The 23,203-nt window shown below is 42.9% G+C and overlaps 1 protein-coding gene across 4 annotated transcripts; it reads left to right on the top strand.

The window, feature by feature from the left end:
- Positions 1 to 24: 24 nt before the first annotated feature.
- Positions 25 to 23,203, top strand: TRAF5 (TNF receptor associated factor 5). 4 transcript variants are annotated; one of them, XM_027641622.1, is made up of 13 exons: positions 5,561 to 6,401; positions 9,545 to 9,611; positions 11,850 to 11,992; positions 12,503 to 12,727; positions 13,844 to 13,901; positions 15,262 to 15,363; positions 15,840 to 16,004; positions 16,312 to 16,389; positions 16,766 to 16,840; positions 17,252 to 17,344; positions 18,280 to 18,420; positions 18,928 to 19,096; positions 19,640 to 23,203. In XM_027641622.1, exons 4-13 carry the CDS (start codon positions 12,513 to 12,515, stop codon positions 20,215 to 20,217), a joined length of 1,674 nt encoding a protein of 557 aa, XP_027497423.1. In that variant the 5' UTR covers positions 5,561 to 6,401; positions 9,545 to 9,611; positions 11,850 to 11,992; positions 12,503 to 12,512; the 3' UTR covers positions 20,218 to 23,203. The 4 variants fall into 4 exon arrangements, with proteins under 4 accessions (XP_027497422.1, XP_027497423.1, XP_027497420.1 ...); XM_027641619.1 differs by having other exon boundaries at positions 12,357 to 12,727; XM_027641621.1 differs by lacking the exons at positions 5,561 to 6,401; positions 9,545 to 9,611 and adding an exon at positions 25 to 53 and having other exon boundaries at positions 12,357 to 12,727.

The raw sequence follows: 23,203 nt of genomic DNA, 5'->3' as shown, positions 1-23,203 counted from the left end.
CGGCCCCGCAGCGCCCGCGGCCCCGGCGCCGAGGGCAGCGACCGTCGGCACAGGTGCGGCTGGGGCGGGCGGGCCGGGGGTCCCGCAGGGGCAGGGGCGTGTCGGGGAGCGGGGCCGGGCCCGACGGTGACAGCGGTGGGTGCCGGCCGGGGGCGGGCCCGGGGGCGCTGGTGGTGGCCGGCTGACGGTGGGCGACACCTTCCCGAAGTCCCTTTACTGCCCCCGCGATGCAGAGGGAAGTCAGCGCGGGGCGTTTCTTTGTTTGCGGCGCGTTTTCGCTTGGAAAGGCGGCCGGGGTGGCAAACCCGAAGTTGGCGCCCCGGGAGTTGTGCCTGGAGAGGCAGAGCCCCTGTCCCCCGGCGCGGGGGGTTCCCCCTATACAGCGCTGAGCCCAGCCCTGCCCGGCGGGCCGGGGCGGGCGGGCTGCGGGAGCGCCTCGCTCCCTTCGCGAAGGGATGTGCCACGGCCGCTGTCCCACGGGAATGCCGGAGGGAAAGGTAGGCCCGGTGCCCGCCCCGGAGCTTGGCAGGGCCGAAATTTTGGAGGCTGGAAGGGAAACAAATCAAGGACTGCTCGAGTGAATGAAGAATTCCTTTTCAGTGGCTCTGATCTTTTCAGATTGCAGGGAACTGGTAACAAGCATCCCTGCTGGTGTCAACTGAATGCTGCTGGGGAGAGGGAATTTCCCCTCTATTCGTGTGTAGGGAGTCCTCTGATTTTCCCTGATTAACAGCACTATGGGAGCATCTTGAGGCAGCAGGCTTTAACCATACACTTTCAACACTTTTCATATTTAGAAGGAAAAATAAGGAGCTCCTATTGTTGGCACTTCTTGAATTGCTCTGCCTGTTGTTAGCTTGGCTGCTCTTTCCCGGTGCCAGCCAAGAATAACTTTCCTCATAACTTCCGTTTTATAAATATGGGATGGCTGAAAGGAGTGCAATGATGCACTAAAAATAGCTGGGTGTATTCAGGTCAGGCCCAGGCTGGCAGCAGTAACACAGTTGTATTTTTAAACCACCGCAGCTGATTGCACACAGAGCGCACAGGTTTAGTGATGAAGGTAAAATTGATGCACTCTGCGATGTCCTTGTGCCTGAGCACCTGCCTGGCTGGTATTGCACTTCATCTTGCTTCGTCCGAGGACTGTGTTGCATTGTTGCTTTTGAGCTTAGTGTGAGCTGTGGTGGTCATGTGTTGCACTCAGCCTAAAACCACCCAGGGTAACTTCCTTTGCTGTTAGTCTTGATTATCTTATTTTATTTCTGTTTCGTAGAGCTGTTTGCTGTGGTTGAGGACCCCAGTGTGCCAGGAGCTGTGCGAGCAGAGCGTAAAACCGCAGCCCTTGGCTGAAGGGAGTTTATAGTTCAAGTCAGGAGGGCAATAGGAGACAGTGCGACCCTCTGGACCAGTGTGATAGTCCAAAGCCAGTTGTTTCCAGCTTCTTGGCAAAGGAGATCTTGGAAAAGAGGTTTGAAGTAGAACAGCTTGCTAATGTCCCTCAAAAAATCTGCCCTCGCAGCACACACTGGTTCAAATACATAACAAGGAGGCAGTGGAGCCTGTTGGCATCATTTGGCCAGAGATAAAAACAGTCCTTCTGTATCACTGGAGGGGTGTAGGGGCAAGTGGAGGGAGACTAGAATAGGCTTTGAAAGTGAAGAGGTTTCGGTGCAGTGGGAAAGTGGAGCGTCAGTGAGAGAGGTGATCTGGTTATAGCTGTGGCTTAGAAAAATGATCCCTGTGGCAGCACTCAGGATGGGTAAATAAGTAAAACACTACATTTCAAGAGACATAAGTGTTTGGAAATGAGTATTTGTCCCATTCCTGGAAGTGTTCAAGGCCAGGCTGGATGGGACTTTGAATAGTCTGGTTTAGAGAAAGGTGTCCCTACCCATGATTGGAAGATTGGAACTAGGTGGTCTTTAAGTTCTCTTCCAACCCACATGCTTGATTCTATGAAAAACCAGAGGATGATGGTGATGGACAAGTTTTATTTGTGTTAGTGGACAAGAAATACTGTATCATATAGAGATACAAAGCAGGAGAAGTTGATGGGATACTGTGAAGATCTAATGCTTCAAGCCTGAGAGAGAGAGGATGGCTATGGAGCTGAGTGGATTACATGCTGGTTGTGTCATATTGGGGCACAGGGGCTGTGCAGAAGAAGGCCTGTTGGGGGAAGGTTGAGGGGAGCATGCCACCTACCTCCAGACTGGTAGTCATCCACAGCCCGGATATCAAAGGAGAGGCTGAGAGTTCAGCCTGTACAGGAAGATGGTCTGTGGCGATAGGGCACATCTGTGAGTAGCTGTCAGGAAACTTCAGCTGAAGATGTATAAGCTACTGAAAGATAAGATTCAGAGTAACATCCTGAAGGACGAAAGAAAAGTTTGTAGTGCTCACAGAAACTTTGGGGAGTATGGGAGTAGTTATACAGCTTTGAGAGGGCAAGGAATGACATCCAGGAGGGGAAGTGCTTTGAGAGGGTAAGGAATGATATCCAGTAGGGGACAAGATTTTAAAGCTAGAAAGCTGCTGTTGAAGACTTTGTTGAAAAGAATTTCAAATAAGTGCAGATAGCAGAAACCAGACAGTTCTTTATTTCACCACACAGGCTCCCTAATCAGGTACCCTAAAACAGGGGCACAGTTCTTACACAGCTGTCAAAGCTACGGGATAGGTCAGGAGCTCTTTGTTCTGTGCCATGTATTGCTTCAGTCACTTTGCCAAATCCCGTCAGTGGGCAGCTTGTAGTTGCTTCATCCCCTGGACTTTATTTGTGTCCCACCTTTGAGCTTTCCTATAGCTCTCTGTCTTCTTCAGTTCTTTGTCTGACCCTTTGATTTTGCATAAATAGACATCATTTATCATCAGTAATTATCTGTCTGTGTAAAGGTGTTCCTTTCTCTGGCCCTTCAGGCAGTTTGTATGAGTTGTAACTTTTCTTGGTCTCCTGATCCTTTTGAGGCAGTTGGTGGGGGAAAACTGTGGAGCGTTATAATCACGCTGTTTGTCGTCAGTCCCTTATCTATACCAGTTTAGGCTGTGATGTGCAATTGTTCCACTCTCTTCCCTCAGCCCAGGAAAGACGCTAACCTCTTTACCCTGGTGTGTAAAAGTGAAGAAACTTGAGTCATGCTGTATTGTTAATAAAAATGTTGCAAAAATTTCCACAGTCTCCTCAGCTCAATCTTGCAGCAAATAAACAAGTGTGTGAGAAATTGTCTGCACCCTAAACCACAGTGGTTTTGATATGGGACTGCCCAGAGTGCTCTGTAGTTAAGCATGTTTGTCTCCGGGAGTGGGACTGATAAAGCAAGTTTTTGTGTGTAATATACTGACGTTTTGCATACAGGGACTCTCTAAGGGTAAGTACGTTACTGTGAACATACGGTAGCAACATTGCAGAAGATGATGGTTCAAAGTCTTGTCTCCTGTATCCATGTGCTCGAAAGTGGAATGTGGCTCTTTATAACTAAGAAAGAAAAAATCAAGGGTTTAGTTTCTTGATATTGTCTTAGAGAGAGCAGTTACAAACAGTTGTCAGATCACATATCCAATGAAAGATATTATGAAAGGCTACTGGATGCTCTTTTTAAAAAAAATAAAGCTTGTGCATTTGTCTTTCTCACTCTCATTGTCATTAAACCTTGTGTCATGGCAGTTTTTCACTCAGGACTTTTGAACTTGGACCTCGATGATGCCTGAGATGCACCTTAATGTCACTAGAAGCAGCAATGTTGTTCACTGCTGGAAGCAATAAAGCAGGGTTGGATGCTGCTCACAGCATGTTCAGCATCCCTCTTCGTGGCATCTTGCCTGATACCAAAAGGGGTGGTTCTGTCTTCCCTCTCTCTCAGCAGGTCCATGTGGCATGCTCCAGCATTCATCCAGGCCTATGGCAGTGCTGGGGCTTGCTATGCTGCTGCCTGGCTGTGGCAGCGTTCATGGGTAGGCTTTCCAGTGCTGATTGCATTTAGAGAAGGGGCCACATGAAAGCACTGCTCCTGGTTCTTACCTCTGTAAATCTGTCCTAATGGGAAGGACTTCTTAAGAGCACATCCTTTCTCCTGATTTTTTTTTTTGTTTGTTTGTTTGTTCTTTTAGAAAAGAAAATGGTGACAATCTTTTGCTCTCACTGCTTTTCCCAACAGGAAGTTCATGGGGTCCCCGTCTGCGTTTGGATTTTGATGTTAGCAGTTATGTTTTCAGTGATGACTGTGACTAGAAAAATGTGTGTCTGTATGTCATCAGACATGCGTGTGTTAGAACAAAATTTAAGCTCATCCTAGTAATTCGAATGAACAACCCTTGAGTTGATTCATAGATTTCTGTATAGATACTGGTAAAGTTCTTTATTAAGACTGAGTCAAAGGGTCAGGGTGTGGAAAATTAAAACGAAGAATCAGTTAAGCCTAGCGAATCTCTTCATGGCCAAACCAACTGAAGTCCTGGATAGTGTGTCCCCATGGGGCAGAGAAAGAGACATGGGCTTCAAAGACTTAGTTCTGCAAAATGTGTAATGAACTATTGTTTGTTAGGAAAAGTGAGGACTCACTTTGGCTTCAATACAACAAAAGATAAAAAATTAAAACCTCTTAGTTGTCTTGTTCTCCATCTGTTCCTGTTACTTTTTTTCAGTAACTTTTGTTTCTTATATTGTTCATATGTCTCTTCCTTCATTCTCTTTCCTAAATGCTGTTACTATCTGTCTTTTCACTCAACTTCATCCCCTTGAATCTGCTTGAAACTTGATCAGGGTTTCAGCACTGAAGTTGGCGCCGGACTGATTGCAAACAATAACACTGGCCTGTTGCTCTCTACTCATCTGCAGACAGATTGTTTAAAATTAAGATCCTGTTCCCACTCAACTTCTCCATTTGGGGTTTTCCCCAAAGCTTCCCAGAAGCAGATGGTGCTTCCTGGAGCTGTGCTTACAGAGCATTACACTTCATGCAGTGCTGTCTCCTCCTGACAAAACCAGGCGGATGTGTCCTTCCCTCAGAGCTGCCGGGTTCAAAGAAAGCCCATGTACAAGCTGTTGTGCTGTTCTGATGTCAGCCTGGTCCAAGGTGGTGTACAGTCTACAGTTTGACCAGGAAGCACTTTGAGGACAGGTTCATGGCAAGGATGAAAGGATACCTTCTGGTATAAAAAGCTTGACTGTAGAAGTGAGCTTAGGCTGCGCTTAGAAATGCATCTTGGATCAATTGATTTGATCCCGTAGAGAAGCAACACGCCTGCAAGTTCATGCCTTTCCTTTTCCCACTGACTTCATGATGCAATGACTAGTCTGTTCCAGAGCTTCAAGGAAGATTCAGGAGAACATGCAGGAGGTTGAGATACCTCCTGGAAGGGCAAATGGAAATTGAAATAGGTTAGAAATGCTCTGGGAGCAAGCTTAGCTAAAGGGAAAAGGCTGAAGAGGGAAAAGGCTAATATGTTACATTTACTACAAGATAGAAGCTTTCTTTGGAAAATTAGTATTTTAAATAACAAGAGACTTAAAAATTATTGCTTTTATAGAAAATAAGGTACTTTATTTTAGGGGATGAAGAAAAAAAGCCAAGAGAGCAGAAAGCAAGGGGAGGGGGCAGAGAAGGAAAAAGAAAGAGTGGGGGAAGAGATGGAGTCACTGGCACTGCTGCAAGGGCAGCACTTTTTTGGCTGGCAAGGGACACTGATGCACAGTCAGTGGAGATGAAGGCTGCCAAGAATCCTGTGTGCATGATTAAGTTCTGCCTACAAAATCATTAGGGATTATGGTCACTTAAATTATTACAAACCCAAATATAAATGTTTATTTTCTTAAAATGGATTTTGTTTCAGTTTGAGGGTTCTGTTTAAATGTGACATGCCTGTGCAGCCAGTAGCATGAGCTGATGTGACTGAGCCAGTGCTGTTTCCTCCATGAGCTGACGCTTCACTTCCTGCAGCAAGTGGGTTCACTTGTGCCTGCCAAGGCTGCCATGGAGGGATAAACAGGGTTGGATCTGGGTTTTCCATATGTCCTTATGTGTTTCCTGCTGCCCATGTATTTTTTTTGTCACATCAATAACCACTTTTGTGAAAGGTAAAAAATATTCTGTATCATCGATTAAAAACTGTGAGAAACATCCCTGGTAACCTTGTGTTGCTCCAGATGGTAAACTCTGCAGTCCCTTCATCATTTCAGTAAGGCAAAATACTTTTCACTGGCTTGCCTTTTATCCTAACACTTCTAAAACATTTTTATACATGATCTTTTTCAAAGGTACTCTAGGGGATTTCCACTCCCTTGCTGTTTTAAAATGCTCATACTGTTGTGTTAACCACAAAGCTTACGCTGGTGCACTCTGTCTCTCTTTCTCTCTCTCTCTCTCATTTTCTCCCCATTGAGGACCAGCTACCATTTCCAGGTAAGGCTTCACCAGAACGTGTCTTGTTAATGCTGGCAGGATCTTACCATTGCTAGAATTATTTCTCATTTCTGAAGGGCTCTTCAGGGGTACACTGTGGCACACAGAGGTGTGAGTGGCACAGGGCTGCAGACCCCAAAACATCTCAGAAACTGTGTTCACCCCTGAACCGGCAAAGTGGTGCCACAGTGTCATAGGGGTGAGTGGCAGAGCCTTGTTACTGAAATTTCTGTTGGTGCTTGGGAACGTGCAAGCCAGGGATTGCTACAGAAGTGATGGGAACAAAGTTATTTTCCAGCTATGAGTGTGATTATTTTAAGGCAAAAGTTCTCTGTATTACTGTAACAATATTGTGTTGATTAGACATAGAGAGATAATGCAAAATTAATTCATTATTTTTAGAACATCCAGGGAAAACAGTAGATGTAGCAAATAAATAAACTGGTTGTAAAATCAGAGCTGCTTCAGCACCAGACAGACTTCATTGGTTGTAAGAGGGTATTTTTAAATTTTTTTTTTAATGCTATCTGTGTTGTAATCTGTGTCTTAAAAACTTGCTGATGTCTAATCTTACGGGAATTCATTGTAATGCTTGACTGTACCTCTACGCAAAGGAAACCCTACTGTCTTATTCTGCTTAGTGAAAATTTGCCTATGGAGATTAGCAAACTGATGCTTGCTTAGTAAGATTTTACTGTGCCTTGACAATAAGGTAATACTGGAATTTGGTTAGGATAGTATTGTCTATATCCAAAAGAAAACGTTTGTTCTGCTGTCCTTTGCAGCGACATCCCCTGTAGGTGCTCAGGCACATATCCAATAGGAAATTGTTGCTATTAGAAATATTCTGTCCTGGGTACCAGCTGGTCACTGCACTGCAGTTTTGAAGTGATTAGGACAACAGGAGAGCAGCTCCTGAGGCTGACTTAGTGCCAGGTGAAGTGGGAGTAAGCCCTGAGTATCAGCAGTGGGTCTGTGTTGGTGCAGTAGGGGATCCTTTCCCTCTGCAGCCTCTGTGCTGGGGTAACACACGTGATGCAGCTGGGGTTCTTCTCCCCCATGGGGACTCTGCAAGTGTGTTTTGTTGTCAGCAGTCAAAATGTTGTATCTCTTCTGGGTTGGAAGGGACACTCAGTGATGTCAGATGTCATAATCTGCTGTTTTCACATGACTCCATATAATTTGCTATATCTTAAATATATATCTACAACTGTATAGATATTTTTAGCCATTCTTTAGCAGACTCTGTTACCTCTTCCACTCTCTATGTTAAGAGTTGGGGCATATATTTCTTGTCCCCAAAATACAGTGTTTTTGTAGAAGGCATTATAGTAAATAGTAAATCATACAACTTTGTTATTTTAATTAAAAAATATGGAGGTAGCTAATCTACCTAGCTTATAAGGCAGCTTGGACAGGGTCATTTTAATGCAAGGTATGTTCCCCTCCATCATGTTTCTGCCTGTCAGCTCCCAGTGAAGTGACTTGATCTTAGACCTCTAAATTTGACAAATTTTTCCCACTGTGACTAAGACAGGCTTACAGTTCTGATGTACCATATAAGGTACATAATTTGAGAGAGAGGGACAGGGCATCTTCTAAGACTTGTCCCTGCCAGGTACCTTAGGGCAAAGCAATAGAGCTGAAGTAGAGCTATAGGAACACAGGTGTATAACTTTTTTTCTATTCCCTGTTGTATGTATTTCATGGAAGCGTGGTGAGTGAAGAAGTAATCACGGTGCTTTTTATTGAGCAATACCCCAATCCTGGAGAGTTGCTGAACATTACCTTCCCCTCATGCAGTGAACGTAGCAGAAGCCATGCTCTCAGCCCCCATTTGCTGGGCAGCAGAACCAAGGATCCTGTCATCTAGTCCATGCATGGTGACCAAATCTCTGAGAACAACACAGATATTTGCCCTTCTCGGTCTAAAAGGCATGGTGCCTCAGGTCTGCTGTCCTGGAAGTTTTGGTGCTGCAGCCTGCTGTAATGGTGCACTCATAGCTCATATGTGCTGATCTTTTAGGGGGGTTGGCTTCATGTGAGAGGAAACAGGAGAAAAATACTCTCTTTAAAAAGAGCACCCACGTTATAGGAAATGTTTAATCTATGTGGAGAAAGTATATTTTTGTGACTAAAAGAAGTTAATCTGTCCACAATAGTTCAATGGGACATCAGGTTTGTATATGGCCTTTGTCCATCCTGACTACTGGTGCCATAGATAGGCAGCAGCACTGCTGGAGGGGAGCTGTTTGAACATGGCTTTAAAATGTTAATGCCATTTTATATCCTAGTAAGTCATGCCCATACTGATTTTTCTCCTTATTATTATGTTGTACTCATGTCTTGCTCAGTTTCTGAACAGTTAGAAATACTAAGTGGGGTGTATTTTAATGGAAAATGTTTGGGCTCAGTTTGGTGTGGTGGTAGTTAAAATAGGATAGCCCACATTTAATAAAGTTTATTTTTGTTATGAAAATTCTCCTCCTTGGATTACTTCCAGTGAAGTTAAAGCATCTGTGTATAAAGAGTTGTTCCAGAAGCATTTTGCTTGCACAGCTATTGGTGCAGGCAGGGCTGGGATGCTGAAGTGGTAGGAAGGTGCAGCTGGGAGCTCTTTGTGCTGTGCTGCCGTTGAGCTCCCACTCACTGGTAGCTGTTTATAGGACTTGGGCTTAGCTTTTAGTGAGTCATACTACTTTTTTTTATGTGTGGCCAGAATTAATTCTATTTATTTCAGTATATGGAAATCCAGGGGTTTAATGTGTAGATTTTCAGTCTCCATAAACTGAGGGGGTTTCTGTGTGTGTGCTGTTGCAGTGGAGGTGCAGTGAAAATCCCTTTACTGCATGCACTGTGTGTCTGCCACAAGAGCATCATCATACAGCATAAACCCGCCTCTCTCTGCTATTTTAAAACAGCATTATGGTTCACACGTGTGCTGAAAAATCTGAGAGTACACAAAGACAGGACACCTTCCCCTTGCTGTTAGCTGTGAGCAGGCAGAAGTGAAAGCGTCTCTCATCCCCTACGTGCACTGGCCAGGCATTAGCGTAAGCAGGAAATTGATTCAGATAACCCTGGCGTGCTCTCACTGTCACCAAAAAGCACTTTTTCCCCTGACGTTTTCCCTTTGGTTTCAGTACAAAGAGCCCAGGTGCTGGAAGCCAGAAGTGGAAGAAGAGCTTCTGTGACCCGCCCGAGTCACTGGTGAGCACTGGCATGGGGAATTACTTGCTGCCTGTGATGGTTTGGATCACATCCCACCGAGCACTGGCTGGCACTAGGTCTGGCACAGGGCTGCTGTTTCTCAGCTCCTCTCCCCAGCTGATTCACACAGGCACCTCTCCAGCTTGGGCAAAGCATTGCCATCCACAGGCTCTCTCCTGGGGCAGCCCATTTCCTCCAGCAAAACAGCTGCAAACCCTGCAGCAAACCTTCTGCAAGGCTGTCAGCAGTGGCAAACATCCCTGATCTTCTGGGCACCCAGAGGTTTCCATTCTGCACTCTGAGCAGGCAGGCTCGCCTTTCACCTGAAGTGCTCTTTCCTGTGCCCTGAGCTGCCCTTAGCTGTGCAGTGCAGTCCTGAGTAAGGCTGAGGTGGAGGAGGTTCTTTCACAGAGGGTCTCCATTTTTGGGGTTGGGTGCATTGTGAAAGTATTTAAGGAGATAAAGGCTCTCATTTCAACAAGAGAATTGGAAGGCGTTGTACTACAGCAGAGTGTTCCTTGCAGAAAGAGATGGGAATGACTTTGGTTGATTTAATGAACAGTGAGAGCTCTGAAGGAGTTTCTAGATGGGATTTTGGGCTGGTGACTATGCTTCTTCTTAGTGTGTCCCATAACTTTTTTGCCTAAAGCATCTGTTCACCGCAGCTGGAAGAAATTCTGGAGTTAAGGAAGACCCTTAACAGCAAAATGGATAAAATATTGATTTTTTTTTTTTATATGTGTTTTTAGACTGTGTGGCATTAGCTTGCTAAACCATGCCATCAGATGATGTAAGTAATGGAGTGTAATAGGACTCAGGAAAGTGGATGCCATGTAAATGGGAGAGAGCACTAATAAGAAAAAGGAAGGAAAATTGTTTCAGGGTTCTCACCTGCTGACAAGAGAATGAGTTCTTAGGCAGTTCATCCTGTAGGTAATCTGTGCTGTGGAAATTGATGGTGACAGCTCTCCATCTGCCTCTGAAGCAGCAGGCATGCTCTGCTGCTGGCATCTGCTACAGAGGCAGCCCAGGCATGAGGGTGGTAATCCCTCAGGCTGCATTTTGGCATTTCTGGTTGACATGAGGAAATTAGAATTGGTCCTTATTAAGTGTCAGGGAACTAGGAACCCCATTTTCAGAGAAGAAAAGGTCAGCTGTTTAAAAATGAAAGGACCAAATGGGCAACCATCTCTGGTTTGAAGCCAGGAGGCTGTTCATGTGGAGGGACCAAACAGGGTAATTTGCAAACTCCAGTTGGAATAATAAGTCTTTATGCCTGAAATATGATTAAGGTTCATATTCCTGAGGGCTGTCGATGTTGGGTGATCAGTTGTGCTGGAGTGTGTCAGACATTCAGCCTGGTGGATAACAGGGAGACCCTCACAAGCTGGGAAGGTAAATACAGAGTACAACCATGAACAAGGGTGCTGAGTTACAGGAGCACTCAAATGTTTGCTGTGGAATACATTTTAGTTGTTTAAGTGCTTTGGCTTGTTTTTTGTTCAGGTACACTAACTGTCCACAGGAATTCCTTGCCCAGTGTGGGTTGTTAAAATAGAAAGGAAAATGGATGTTGCTTTCTGAAGCTTGATGTGGTCTGTGGCAATGCTGCACTGTGCATAGCACAGCATTAGTCACTGTTTTCATGGGCCAGGAACACACTGCAGCAGAGAGGCAGGGCAGTGTGTCTGTACTTGCCATATTGTTTCATGCCAGCCAAAAGGTTGGTGGTGTGTTGGCCCTGCTTCCCTCCGAAAGCAGCAGATACCCTCAGTGACCTTACAGCAGCTGAGTGAGAGCTCTCAGAGAGGTGCTGAAGCCAGTAAGAATGACTTGAGTGTCTGACAGGGTGGGTGGTGCACAGAGGAGAGATAGCATCTTGTGGCACCGCTATAAAATTGAGCACTTCTCCTGTGAAACAATCTGAGAGCTCTGGTGTTGTGCTTTTGTATACATCCTGTAAGGAAAACGTCTTCTGAGTGCAAAGCTACAAGAAATGCAAACCAGAGTGGCTCTAGGTCTTGAGCTACTTGCAAAAAAAACTACTGTGAGATTAAGGGACTGGTGACAAAGGTCTCGAGGTTTGTGTCTTAAGGCTGGAAAAAAATGTTGACAGTTTTTCCTACTGGGAAATTGCATTCCTGTGCCACGTAAGAACATCAGTAGGTTGAAAGAAAAACTTACGTCACACCTCTGATTGCAATCTTGCTTTTCTTTTTTTTCCACCACTTCTTGCAGACAGGATTAATATAGCCAAGGACTTGCACATAATGTAATAAAACTTGAAAAAGTAGGAGTTTACTGCTATAAATGAGGGATCCACAGAAAAAAGAAAGATGTCAAGTTAAGAGGCTTCAACTCCTGCAACACCTAAACTGAAGGTAAAATCCCCTTGCTGCCTATTTTTTGTATGCTCCTTGCTGTGAACCACAAAGCCACCTCGTGCCTGAAGCAGTGCAATGAACTCGTGAAGTCATGTGGGTGGGCTCTACCTTAAGTATAGACTTTCCTGGTGAACATTAGGGCAAAGACTAGGCCTCTGCTTTCCCCAACCGTGTCTGACTACTGACTCTTGTAGTTTTTTCCAGACTAAGAACTGCTGCAAGAAAATATTAAAAAAAAAACCCCAAACATAAAGGTCTCTGTTTACAGATTGTGATACTCTTTTCCAAAGGAGTGTGCTTTGATGCTTGTCACGTAATTATCATTTTGCAGTTCTGTGAGCATTTTGTTGTTCTTCCATAGCTGGTGCTGTGTTTCCCTCTGGAATCTGTCTCACCCCTCTGCAGATGCCAGCCCTCCCTCGAGCGGCACCCTGCTGCAAGCGGTAGCTGATGCAGCGTGGCTGCCAGTGAGTATTTGAAGAGATTCCCCCTGTGTCTGGTTCCCAGTGCAGCTCCCATGGCCTGTGACGAACCCACTGCTCTCTCGGGCATCTTCACACGCCAGAACTCTGCCAGCACCACCTCTCTGGACTTTGAGCCTGACGCCGACTACAAGTTTGTTGAAACCTTAGAGGATCGGTACAAGTGCGCCTACTGCCACCTCGTCCTTCACAACCCCCACCAGACAGGATGTGGGCACCGATTTTGCCAGCAGTGCATTCTTTCTTTGAGGTGAGTGCAAACTCCTCCTGTGTTCGCAAACTCCCCATATTCCCTTTCCTAAAAAAAAATTCAACATCTTCTATGAATCAGCAGTGAGTGCCATAATGGTATTACTGCTCCAGTAAGACGCTGAAGGAGTCAATGGAAAGACTCTGATGAACTCAATGACTGCATGCTCAGTGTTTTAAAGGTGTCCTTAAAGACCATACCCAGTGCTGGTGAACCACAGGGAAGTCAACATTAAGAAATTGTTATGTAAGCTGGAGCACTACTGTGTGAGATGCTGTTTCAGTCTGTCTGTCTGGCATGGTGCTCTGCAGAGAATTTGGTTTCGGTGATGTCTCACAGTATTGGCACTGGTGGTTAGATTAAGCGGTGTTCACTTTCTTCTGTAAAATTTCTTTGGAAATTTTTTTTTAGTGGAGTTATAAAATTGTTGTTAGTGTTATCTGATACTGCAGTCAGATCACAAGGCTGCTGGCATCTGCTTGGGAATTATCTGCTACAAATGACTCTACCCCACAGACCTGTCTGGGAATACATTATGTACTGTTTGCTGTTCCTGAGGGCAGGATTTCTCCCGGCAAGGCTGCAGAGAAGCCTCTTTATGTGGATGGATGTCGCTAGTTACCTTTTGTGAATTTTAGATGCTTCATATTTGCTGCTTTCTCTCTGGGTTGCATCCCTTTTGTACTCTCAAAGCCTTTTAAGGCAGCAGCCATTAGATCTTTCAGTGGTGTAGCAAGGAGGGCACTGCTTCTGCTAGGCAAAGGCTAGGTTTAATACACAATGGGATTTTTTGAGATACAACATTTGAGAGCAGCAGATGGCCAGAGAGTGACAAAGTCCTCTTAATTTAAAACCATCTTATGGTTTTTACCATTTAACATTCATAGGACAAACTCTGTTTTCTGTTACACATTCACATTCAGATTAATGCCCTCGTAGAACTCTGGCCAGAATTTGGCTGTGTGGTTGCCAGATGAAAGTGGATTTGGAGCACTTTTTTGTTTTTATGGTATCTGGTATCATATGACTTATGTCAGAGTCAGATTATAGCATAGCCCAATTTCATAAAATAAATAAAATTTTCTGTGAGTTAATATGACTCTAATTATGCTCTAGGGAGTTAAATGCGGTACCCACCTGTCCTGTCGACAAAGAAACAATAAAAATGCACGAGGTAAGTGACTATAGCTTTACTTCAGCAGGCAACATCTGCATGGAAAAGGCAAGAGAGCTGAGAACAAGGTGGCTCTTAGTCCTCAGGGCAGAGCAGGATTTTGTCTCTGAAATTATGCTAAGGGAAATAGTGTACTCAGTGATGCTGTCCCGGAAAGGAAGTATGACTGTATACATAAAGATTTATTTTTATACCTCTCTGAAGTTATTTCATTTTAGTCTTCTCTATTTTTAGTAAAGTGTCAAAGAGTTTCACAAAGTTCTAAATCTTCCCTAGTGATCAGATTTTTTTTTTTAGTGGAGAGTTTATTGACTTACTTTTTAATGCCCCATCTTGCTGGGTTATCTTGTTTATTTAGTTGTCTTTGCTTTCACTTGGCTATAATTTGCTCCTTAAATATCTCCATTAGATCTCATTAACCCTGCAGACTTAATTTACTTTTGGGTGACTTTTAGAAGAAAAGATAAATTCATCTGTTTTATTTTACAAATTACTGTTGGTTTTGGTTGTTTTGTTTGGGTTTTATTTGTTTGTTTGTTTTGTTTTCTGGTTGGAGGGTGTTCTGTTTGGTTAGTTTTTGGTTTGGTTCATTTTTTTTTTTTGTAATGGATTAATTTGTTCTTATTTATATGCCAAGGCTTAAAAGTATACTACTTTTAAGTATACTTAAAAGTATACATACTTGATCATGTCAGAATGAATTCTGTAGTGAAATCAAATGTCTGCTTCCTTTCTGCCGTACTCCTGAAAGGAAGCTGTAATCAGACTGTCCTTATGATTTTTGTTTTTCCTTTGCCATCTTCTACTTGGGACAAATTTTGATGACAACAGTGCAACATTTATCGTGCTCCTTACAGGAAGAGCTCTAAATAAGACTTAAAGTTTGCTCCGGGGGCTTGATTTGCTTCTGCACACACAACTGAGTACAGTAGAAAGGATGTTTCGGCATCGTCTCCATCCCAAAGGCACGCTGCACTGCTTGAACACTGTGGAGTGTGCACAGAGCTGGGTGGCCTTTGGGGCCTGTTAGCTCCAGCTGCTTTCTTCTAGGTACAGGCAGGCTTTGACAGTGGTTATATAGCTCCTGTACTACTAGTCCTGCTGGCTGTGGGATGGATCAGCATCTGTGGAATAACAGATGTGGAATATGGGGAGAAAGGCCTGTGCTTATTAGAAATTCATTTATGGTTTTATTTATATTTATAATATAAATTTTCAATATGAATTATCAAGAACCATACTCAGAATTATGGAGGGTATACTTGCAAACTTAGGAGATCTGTAGTGATATTTTGCTCTTTTACATTATTCATAACGTCCTATGTGGCTGCCTATGAAAGCTGGTTTGCTTCCTTTACAGGTATTCAAAGACAACTGCTGTAAGAGAGAAGTTCTCAATTTGCATGTGTTCTGCAAAAACTTTCCTGACTGCAATTCAAAAATAATTCTGGGACGATATCAGGTTAGTTTGCTTGATCAGATTTTGAAGCCTTTGATTTTCATGACAATTCTGTGTATCAGCTAAATCCCAGTCATTGTCTTCAGAGTTACTGCAGCAATTTGGTTTAAGTACAAAAATTATGACTTAGCTATACACCATAAGTAACAAATATTATGGCTGTTACCTTGTTCAGCTTGGCCTTTGGTTATTTTTTTTTAATAAGAACCATTTGCTTTATGTAGTTTTAGTATATCTAGTATTATTATGTAGTTTTAGTATATCCAGTGTCTGTACATATTCTGTATGCTTAGGTACCATATGTTGATTCAAGGAAACTTGCCAAGTCATACTGGCCATTTGGGCCTTTTTTTGGTGTATCGATTGAATGAAAAGTGAAAGTCATACAAAGGACTCTGCCAGCTGTTTCTGTGGGTCTGCTGGGTAAATTGAGATGCAATGAAATACTTTTGGGTTTAATTTGGTGTTGTGTGTTGCAGGAGCATCTTCAGCAGTGTTTGTTTGAAAGCACGCAATGCACTAATGATGGATGTTGTGATCAGATTCTTCGGAAAGATGTGAAAGAACACTTGAGCCAGCACTGTAAATTTCGAGAAGAAATGTGTCAGTACTGTAATACATATGTGGTGTTCATTAACATAAAGGTAAGGTTATGAAGCATTCCAGGGGAATCCCTAGTATGTGTTTCCTCTTGATGTTACTGAGTGAAAAGTCTCCAGCATTGCAATGGTACTTAACAACTCCTGAAACAAAATTTGGTTGAGTAGCTGAAGGAGAAAGTATAATAAATATGCTTTAAATAATACCAATTATTGATGCTCTCTTATGAACAACAAGGTGATATGTGGCTTGCACGTGTACTTTTGGGATTACTTTTTGCATAACTTCCTCTATATGTACTACTTCACAAAAAATTCAAACCATTGCATTGTTCTGTTTCTTTTTCCCCAGAATCATGAAAAAGATGACTGTCCTAATTATCCTGTGCCTTGTCTCCAAAATTGTTCACAAATAATTCTGAAAAAAGAGGTACTATTATTTTTTCATATACTGCGATTCAGCAGATCACACGCATTTATGAAAACTGAAAGCTGCATTGCAGACCACATTGGCCCATGCCAATAAAATTTCATTGCTCTAAGTATTTTCTTTGTTTGATTCTAAAAGGGATATATCTCCCATCTTTTAAGTGTGTTATTTGGTCACTGTAAGCCATTGATGTTTTGTAGTATGGAAGAATACCTATCTTGCTTATTGACTCTGAACACCCGTTTTCCTGTTTAAGTGGTTTGCAGTTGTCGTGACAGTGGCCTTTATTCACCCCTGATGCAGGCTTTCAGATTTTATAAGTGCATCAAATGACTTAATATTTATTTCATTCCAAACTCTGTGTTAATACATGCAGATTGAAAAGCACCAGGCTGTGTGCCCTGAAGCAGAAGTGGACTGCCCATATAAGCAGTACGGATGTCTTGCAAAGGTACTGTTTTACAGATCTTTGTCTTTAGTGGGACTGGACTTTGTCTCCCAAGCCAGTCAGAGTCATTAATCAAAATAACCATTTTAAGTCTTTTCACAGTCATTTCTAACATTGGCTAAGATCATAGAATCATAGAATAGATTGGGTTGGAAAAGACCTCCAAGATCATGAAGTCTAACCCCTGATCCAACTCCAGTTACTATATCATGGCACTAAGGGCCACGTCCAATCTCTTTTTAAAAACCTCCAGGGATAGTGAAGATGCTATGCTAGAGAATCAGGACTGCCATTCCCTCACTTTCAAAGCACAGAGGAGACATTTTGAATGTTTTCATCAACAAATTTTTTACTAACAGCTTCAAAAATCAGCTTATTATTTGATTCTTTCACTTCCTCCTCTGCCTCACTAAGGTTAAAAGAGGGAAACTTGCTGAACATGAAAACACTGCCCTGAGGGAACACATGCTGCAGATTTTAGACAAGAACTCCCGGTTGGAAGAACAGGTAAGTTGTGTTTAATGATCACTCTTCAGCGGCTCTTGACTGGTTGGAGGATGATATGATACTCTACATTTGTTGCCTAGTTTAGCTCAGCTACACTTTAGAAGACTGTTTTTATGGTCTTCGCACACCTCAGAAGTCAGAATAAGCTCTTCTAGTGAAGTCAGTCGGTTACATGGAAATCTCTCTGTGCTCAGGTGTGTATATTCTCCACCAGGCACAGTGGGAGGCTCGTTGCCATTGCTCACCTCATTTGCTTTTGGTCTCTATTTACAGCGGATATGAGGTTTGGAGATAAAGCATTTTAAATTTTCATTGGCTGGTCAGGTTGCTCCAGAAAGGAGCCTTTACATGCCCAAGTCACTCACTCTGTAGAGGCAGCACCAGAGCCAGTTGCAAGCACCTCTCTGCTCATGATCACTTCTGTGGCTTCCAGCAGGTGACACTGGGTGTACGCCCAGTCTTACTAAGGTGAATGCATCCAAACTGATGGTGGACTTCCTCTTTGCTTGTTCATGCAAAAAACAAGTGTCCCAAAGCGCTATAACTTGGGTTTGAAGTTTGTATCCCTCGCTGACTCATCGCTTTTACTGGTTAGGCCTCAGTCGAGGGGAAAAAAATGTATATACATACACACAGAAACACACATGCACACGTGTGCAAATAAGGATATATTATCCCACGATAGAGCTGAAGGGGATGGGGATCAGAGATATGAGCCTCTTTGCACCTGTAGCCACACAGATCTATTCAAGTCTGATTACCTTATGTTCAGTTCTTGCTAGTGCTTATCCACAAGCTGTGAATTAAGTAGTGCTCTGTCTAGCTCAATCAGAGGCTTTGCGTTGTAAACTTTTCCACTGCTGTGTATGTTTTAATTTCTTTATTGTATATTTTGGTGTTCATTAGCTTTTATACTCTGCTTTTCCCATCTGTAGATATCTGACCTATATAAGAGCCTGGAATGTAAAGAGATTAAAATCCAGCAGCTGGCAGAGGCCATTAAAAAGTGTGAGAAAGAATTCAAACAGTATACACAACTGTTTGGTAAAAATAGCAACTTGATGGTAAGCACACAGGTGAGACATTGATTTTTACCTTTTTTATCAATTGCTTTCTTACATTCTGACATATTTATCCAGTACTAGTTATCATTAATAGCAGGGCAATAACAAATTTCCACAAGCCCTTTTCGCTTTTTTACACTATGGTATTGTCTTTTCATTTTAATCAGTAAAGATGTTTGGTTACCTGATGTGGGCAAAAAGCACTTTACAAATCCTTGTGGCCAGATGCCCATGGCAAATACACTGGTATAAATTTGAATAATTTAGTTGAGTGAAGTGATGCAGCGTGAATGGATCCAAATGAGGGATGGCTTCTCAATCCATAAATGTGCTGAATTAATCATGAAGGAGCATTTGAGGTAAGTTCCTAAGCCAGCTGAGCACTTTCAATGCACCGTATAGATGATACTGCTGACATGCTAAAGACTTCATTATCTTAATTCAAAGAAAATGGCTGATTTTATGGATGTCTCTTGTACTTCTACTTCCCACCTTTTCTCAATGGCATGAACTGGGAAGGCTTTGGCCAGCCACCTGGATAAGTCTGCACGCCTGGAATCACAAGTGAAACAGCTAATACAGATGGCAAACCAGCAGCAGAGTAAATTAGACTTGCGGCCCCTGTTTGACACAATCGAAAATGTAAAACAGAAGATTGCCCTGATGGAGACATACGATCAACGCTTGGGTATGTCAGCACTTTGGGTTCTTTTCTGTGGAGGGGGCAGTTTGCTGATTTGCTGGTAGCTAAGTAGAGGCTCTGGTGCTACAGTCAGTTAGTTGCAGCTCTTCGCTAGAAAGGGCTTCCTTCCTCTTGCATTCTAAGACCAAACAGTGATGGTGTGAGCTGTGTTCTCCCACCTTCCCCTAATGCACAATGTCTCCCAAATTCCTGTGGCACTGCAGGGCCAGAGCACTGGCCTTGGTCTGGCTGGTGCACTGTGATGAAGGCCGTGGTGCTATCCATCTTCAGGCCTTCAATCTGGTTTGTAGTTACCAGTGTTTCTTACACAACTACCAGCTGCAATTACAATTTTAAAAGTTAACAGCTGTAGTCACAGTAGTTTATAGCCTGTACTCAGGCTTGGGTAGTTGGGTAGTTAAGTTTTGTCACCTTGAGTCTGGGTGCTCAGACAGTTTTATTTACGTTTCTCTCTCTCTCTCTTTTTTTTTTTTTTTTTTTGGTTTTGTTTTGTTTTCCTATTTCTTTTTTTGTTTCCCCTTCTCTCAGTTGTTTTGGAAGATCAGTCCAGCAAACATGATCTCCAGATCAATATTCACAAAGCACAGCTCAATAAAAATGAAGAACGATTTAAGCTTTTGGAAGGCACGTGCTACAATGGGAAATTAATCTGGAAAATCACAGACTACAAGATGAAAAAGAAAGAAGCGGTGGAAGGCCGTGTCCTCTCCATAGCCAGCCAGCCCTTTTACACCAGCCGCTGTGGGTACAGGTTGTGTGCGAGAGCCTACCTGAACGGGGATGGCTCAGGGAAGGGAACACACATCTCTCTCTACTTTGTAGTGATGAGGGGGGAATTTGACTCGCTGCTGCTGTGGCCCTTCAAGCAAAAAGTTACACTTATGCTTTTGGACCAAAGTGGGAAAAAAAATCACATTGTGGAAGTCTTTAGAGCCGACCCCAACAGCAGCAGTTTCAAAAGGCCAGATGGGGAAATGAATATTGCCTCCGGATGTCCCCGCTTCGTGCCGCACGCGGTCCTGGAGAACACAAAGAACACCTATATCAGAGATGACACTCTGTTTTTGAAAGTCGTCGTGGATTTAACTGATCTGGAGGAATTGTGAAAATTGTTCCCAATCAATGTGACTGCTTTAACCATTAAGAACTGCTTTCTTGGTGACTACCAGCCATGCAATAGTGAATTGCCACCAGTCAAGCTACTGAGAATGTTTCACAGCTTTTGGACTCATAAGAGACAATGAATTGCCAAAGTGTCAGCCTTTCCTTTTTTAACCCTTTTTTCAAGACTGCATTTTTAAGGCAGCTAGAAGTCCAGTTTGGTGCAAACATGCATTCAATCCAGATTGGCTCAGTCCAGGCTGGGGGGAATGCTTTTCTCCCATCACCAAACTGGTGTTTGGAGACGAAACTCCTCCAGTAACCTCCCTGGAGCCCAGGCAGGCCTGTGGGCTCCCATCCCTCACACAGCAGTGAAGCCATGCCCAAACATGCAAATGCATTTCACCTGTCTGCAATAGAAACATTTCAACATTAGCAAATTTGAATCAATGTCTTGATCCCTCCATCTCCTGGATTTTTGAAGAGTGGAGAATGGCTTCAGTTAGGCAGGGAAAACATTTGCCAAGTATCTTGCATTTTTGTAATTTGTTTTAATTATGTTTTTCCAGAAAGCCCAGAGGAAGGCACCAATGCCTCTTACTTTTTTAGCCTGGTTTTTCAGCTATGTAGAGTACGCCCAGGTCACAACAGCTTTCTTATGTCCTTTCCTTTCCTGCCTAGTGCCTTGGGACTGATTTCCATTAGTGGTAAACATCGACAGTCCCCATCTAAAGCCAAAAGCTGCAGGCACTTCTCACCTCTCAGGACATGGCCAGAGGCAGGGCACTCGGCCAGCCTGCCAGCTCTTGGCTGTGCTGTTGGAAGAGGGGCAAAACTGCTCTTTTTCTTCCACATCTGTGCAAAATTGATGTTTTCTGGCCTACAAGCTTTATAAAAGGCAGGAAAAGCTTTGGATATCTGCCTGGGAGAAAGCCCACGTAACATGCACTGTTCCTCTCTCCTAGAAATTTGGATGTTAGGGGAAGAAGGGGGAAAAGGGATTAGGGAGTGAGGTTGCAGTAGGAACCCAATTCTCACAGATAGTGCAGCTCTAGCGTTTGTTAAAGGGTGACACAGCCACAGTAACAACTGCTGACTGTGTTGTCTGAAGATCTTAATTCTCATTCCAAGTTCCTTCCATACTGCAAGGGAATGTGTGCATTGTATGGGGTTCATTGGAGACCCACTGAAACTATCAAGATCAGGCACTGAGGAACAAGTGACACAGAATACACGTGCCTTTTTAAAGCCTTTTGGGTGCCTGTAACAGGGATGTAATTTTGCATTCTCAGCCATTTTGTTATTACAAGTGACAGAGTTTTGCATCTCTCATCTCTCACAGATCAGGTAGTGAAACACCACAGCATTATCCATTGCTCCAAAGCTTATCAAGAGACAGAAAGACAATAAGCTGGATTTAGAGTAAGAGTAAACTAGGCAGGATAAAAATCAAAACGGGGCATGGACTGAAAGGTATAAGGCAGAAAATTCAAGAGGGCAAATGTGGCAAAATGAAAAATGCCCTCTCTGTGTGGGATGTTGATATCAACTAAAATAATTCAAGGTTTGGTACTAAGATGAAGGCAAAATACTGTATTTTGTATCTGCAATCTTATTGCTAGACATTTACTTTCCCACGTGGTTTTCAGGACGTAACTCAGACACATATATTTTCAAATTGGGGGGTGGAAGGGAAGAGACCTTAGTAATCTATACCTCATGGTGGGTTAGCACATCTGAAATCTTTGTTTTCATCTGGAAGTCCTTTTTGTTTTACAATGTCAGGATGTACTGAGCCACCATAGGGGCTTTCCGTGTTCCCAGAAACAGATGGCAAGGAACAAATTTTATTCTTTTGTACCACCATGATTGACTTCAAGAGTAATTTCAGCTGTACAGCATGTCCCTAGCATTGTTACAAAAACAGAAAGCTTGGTTTGACAGTGGTGTGGCATTCTGTGTCATCAACCCTGAGCCTCAGATGTGGATTTCATGTTGATTATTACTTCAGTCTTTGTCAGGTAACTTTCAAAGTGACACAATTTGCATAATAACCACTAATAACTGATGGAAATGTACCAACCATGTGTCCTGGGACTCCTCAGTACTTTGAGTATAAAATACAGAAAATGATAAAGAACTTGGACAAGCAAGGGAGGCAAGATGGAAAGGATGTGGTCTGTATCCTGGGAAATACCGAGCCCTCTCCGCCTCCACTACCCCAAGCGTAAAATGGGGATAATAATACTTGCAGAAGTGTTAGAGCTATTTAAATGTTTGTGAAGAAGTTTGAGCATGAAGAGAGCTAAGTATTATTAAAACTCCATTTCTAATTGTTAGAGTAGGTGATGGCATAGTGACGTGGATAAGTGTTTAGTGTTTTCCTGGACAGATTTTGAAATCATGTTTGGTTTTAGCCAGTTTGTACTGCAATCTCTCCTCTACCTACTGGTTGGGTTTAGGTTTTTGCCACGAATATTCCTCTTAAAATTTTGAAGCACAAATGATTCGTCCTGGGTGTTGGAAACATCCCTTTAGACATACTGCCTGTTTTTTAAAGAATTAGTTGAGAAAATTGGATTTTTTTAAAGGCAAGACCTTCTTTAAATTGTTTTTTTCTTTTTATTACAGTAATTGAGAGATTTATGTTAAAATTTTCAGTGATTTTTTTACTATTTATAAACAGGATTTTAAACTTCACCCCATTCCTAATAAGGAAAAAAATATGTTGTATAGCATGAATTGTCAGGAAGAATTTTGATGTTGCATGAAAAAAATACCAAAAACCTTTTCAATAATATTGTACTGGATAAGTAACCAAAAGAGCTTAGGGTATTTCTACATCAGCATACAGTATGTTTCTAACGTATTTATTGACAGTTTGTAGTTGTTTGAATATCTCTTACTACAATGCAGGCATTTTTCTAGCCAAATGTCTTCACTGTGTACATAAACTAATGTAAGAATAAATAATTTTACCATCCTTCTGGA

Source organism: Corapipo altera, unplaced genomic scaffold (assembly GCF_003945725.1).
Source record: "Corapipo altera isolate COAL_440 unplaced genomic scaffold, ASM394572v1 48b, whole genome shotgun sequence".
NCBI lineage: Eukaryota > Metazoa > Chordata > Aves > Passeriformes > Pipridae > Corapipo > Corapipo altera.
Note: the sequence above shows the minus strand (reverse complement) of the source record. Positions and strands in the feature narration are given on the sequence as shown.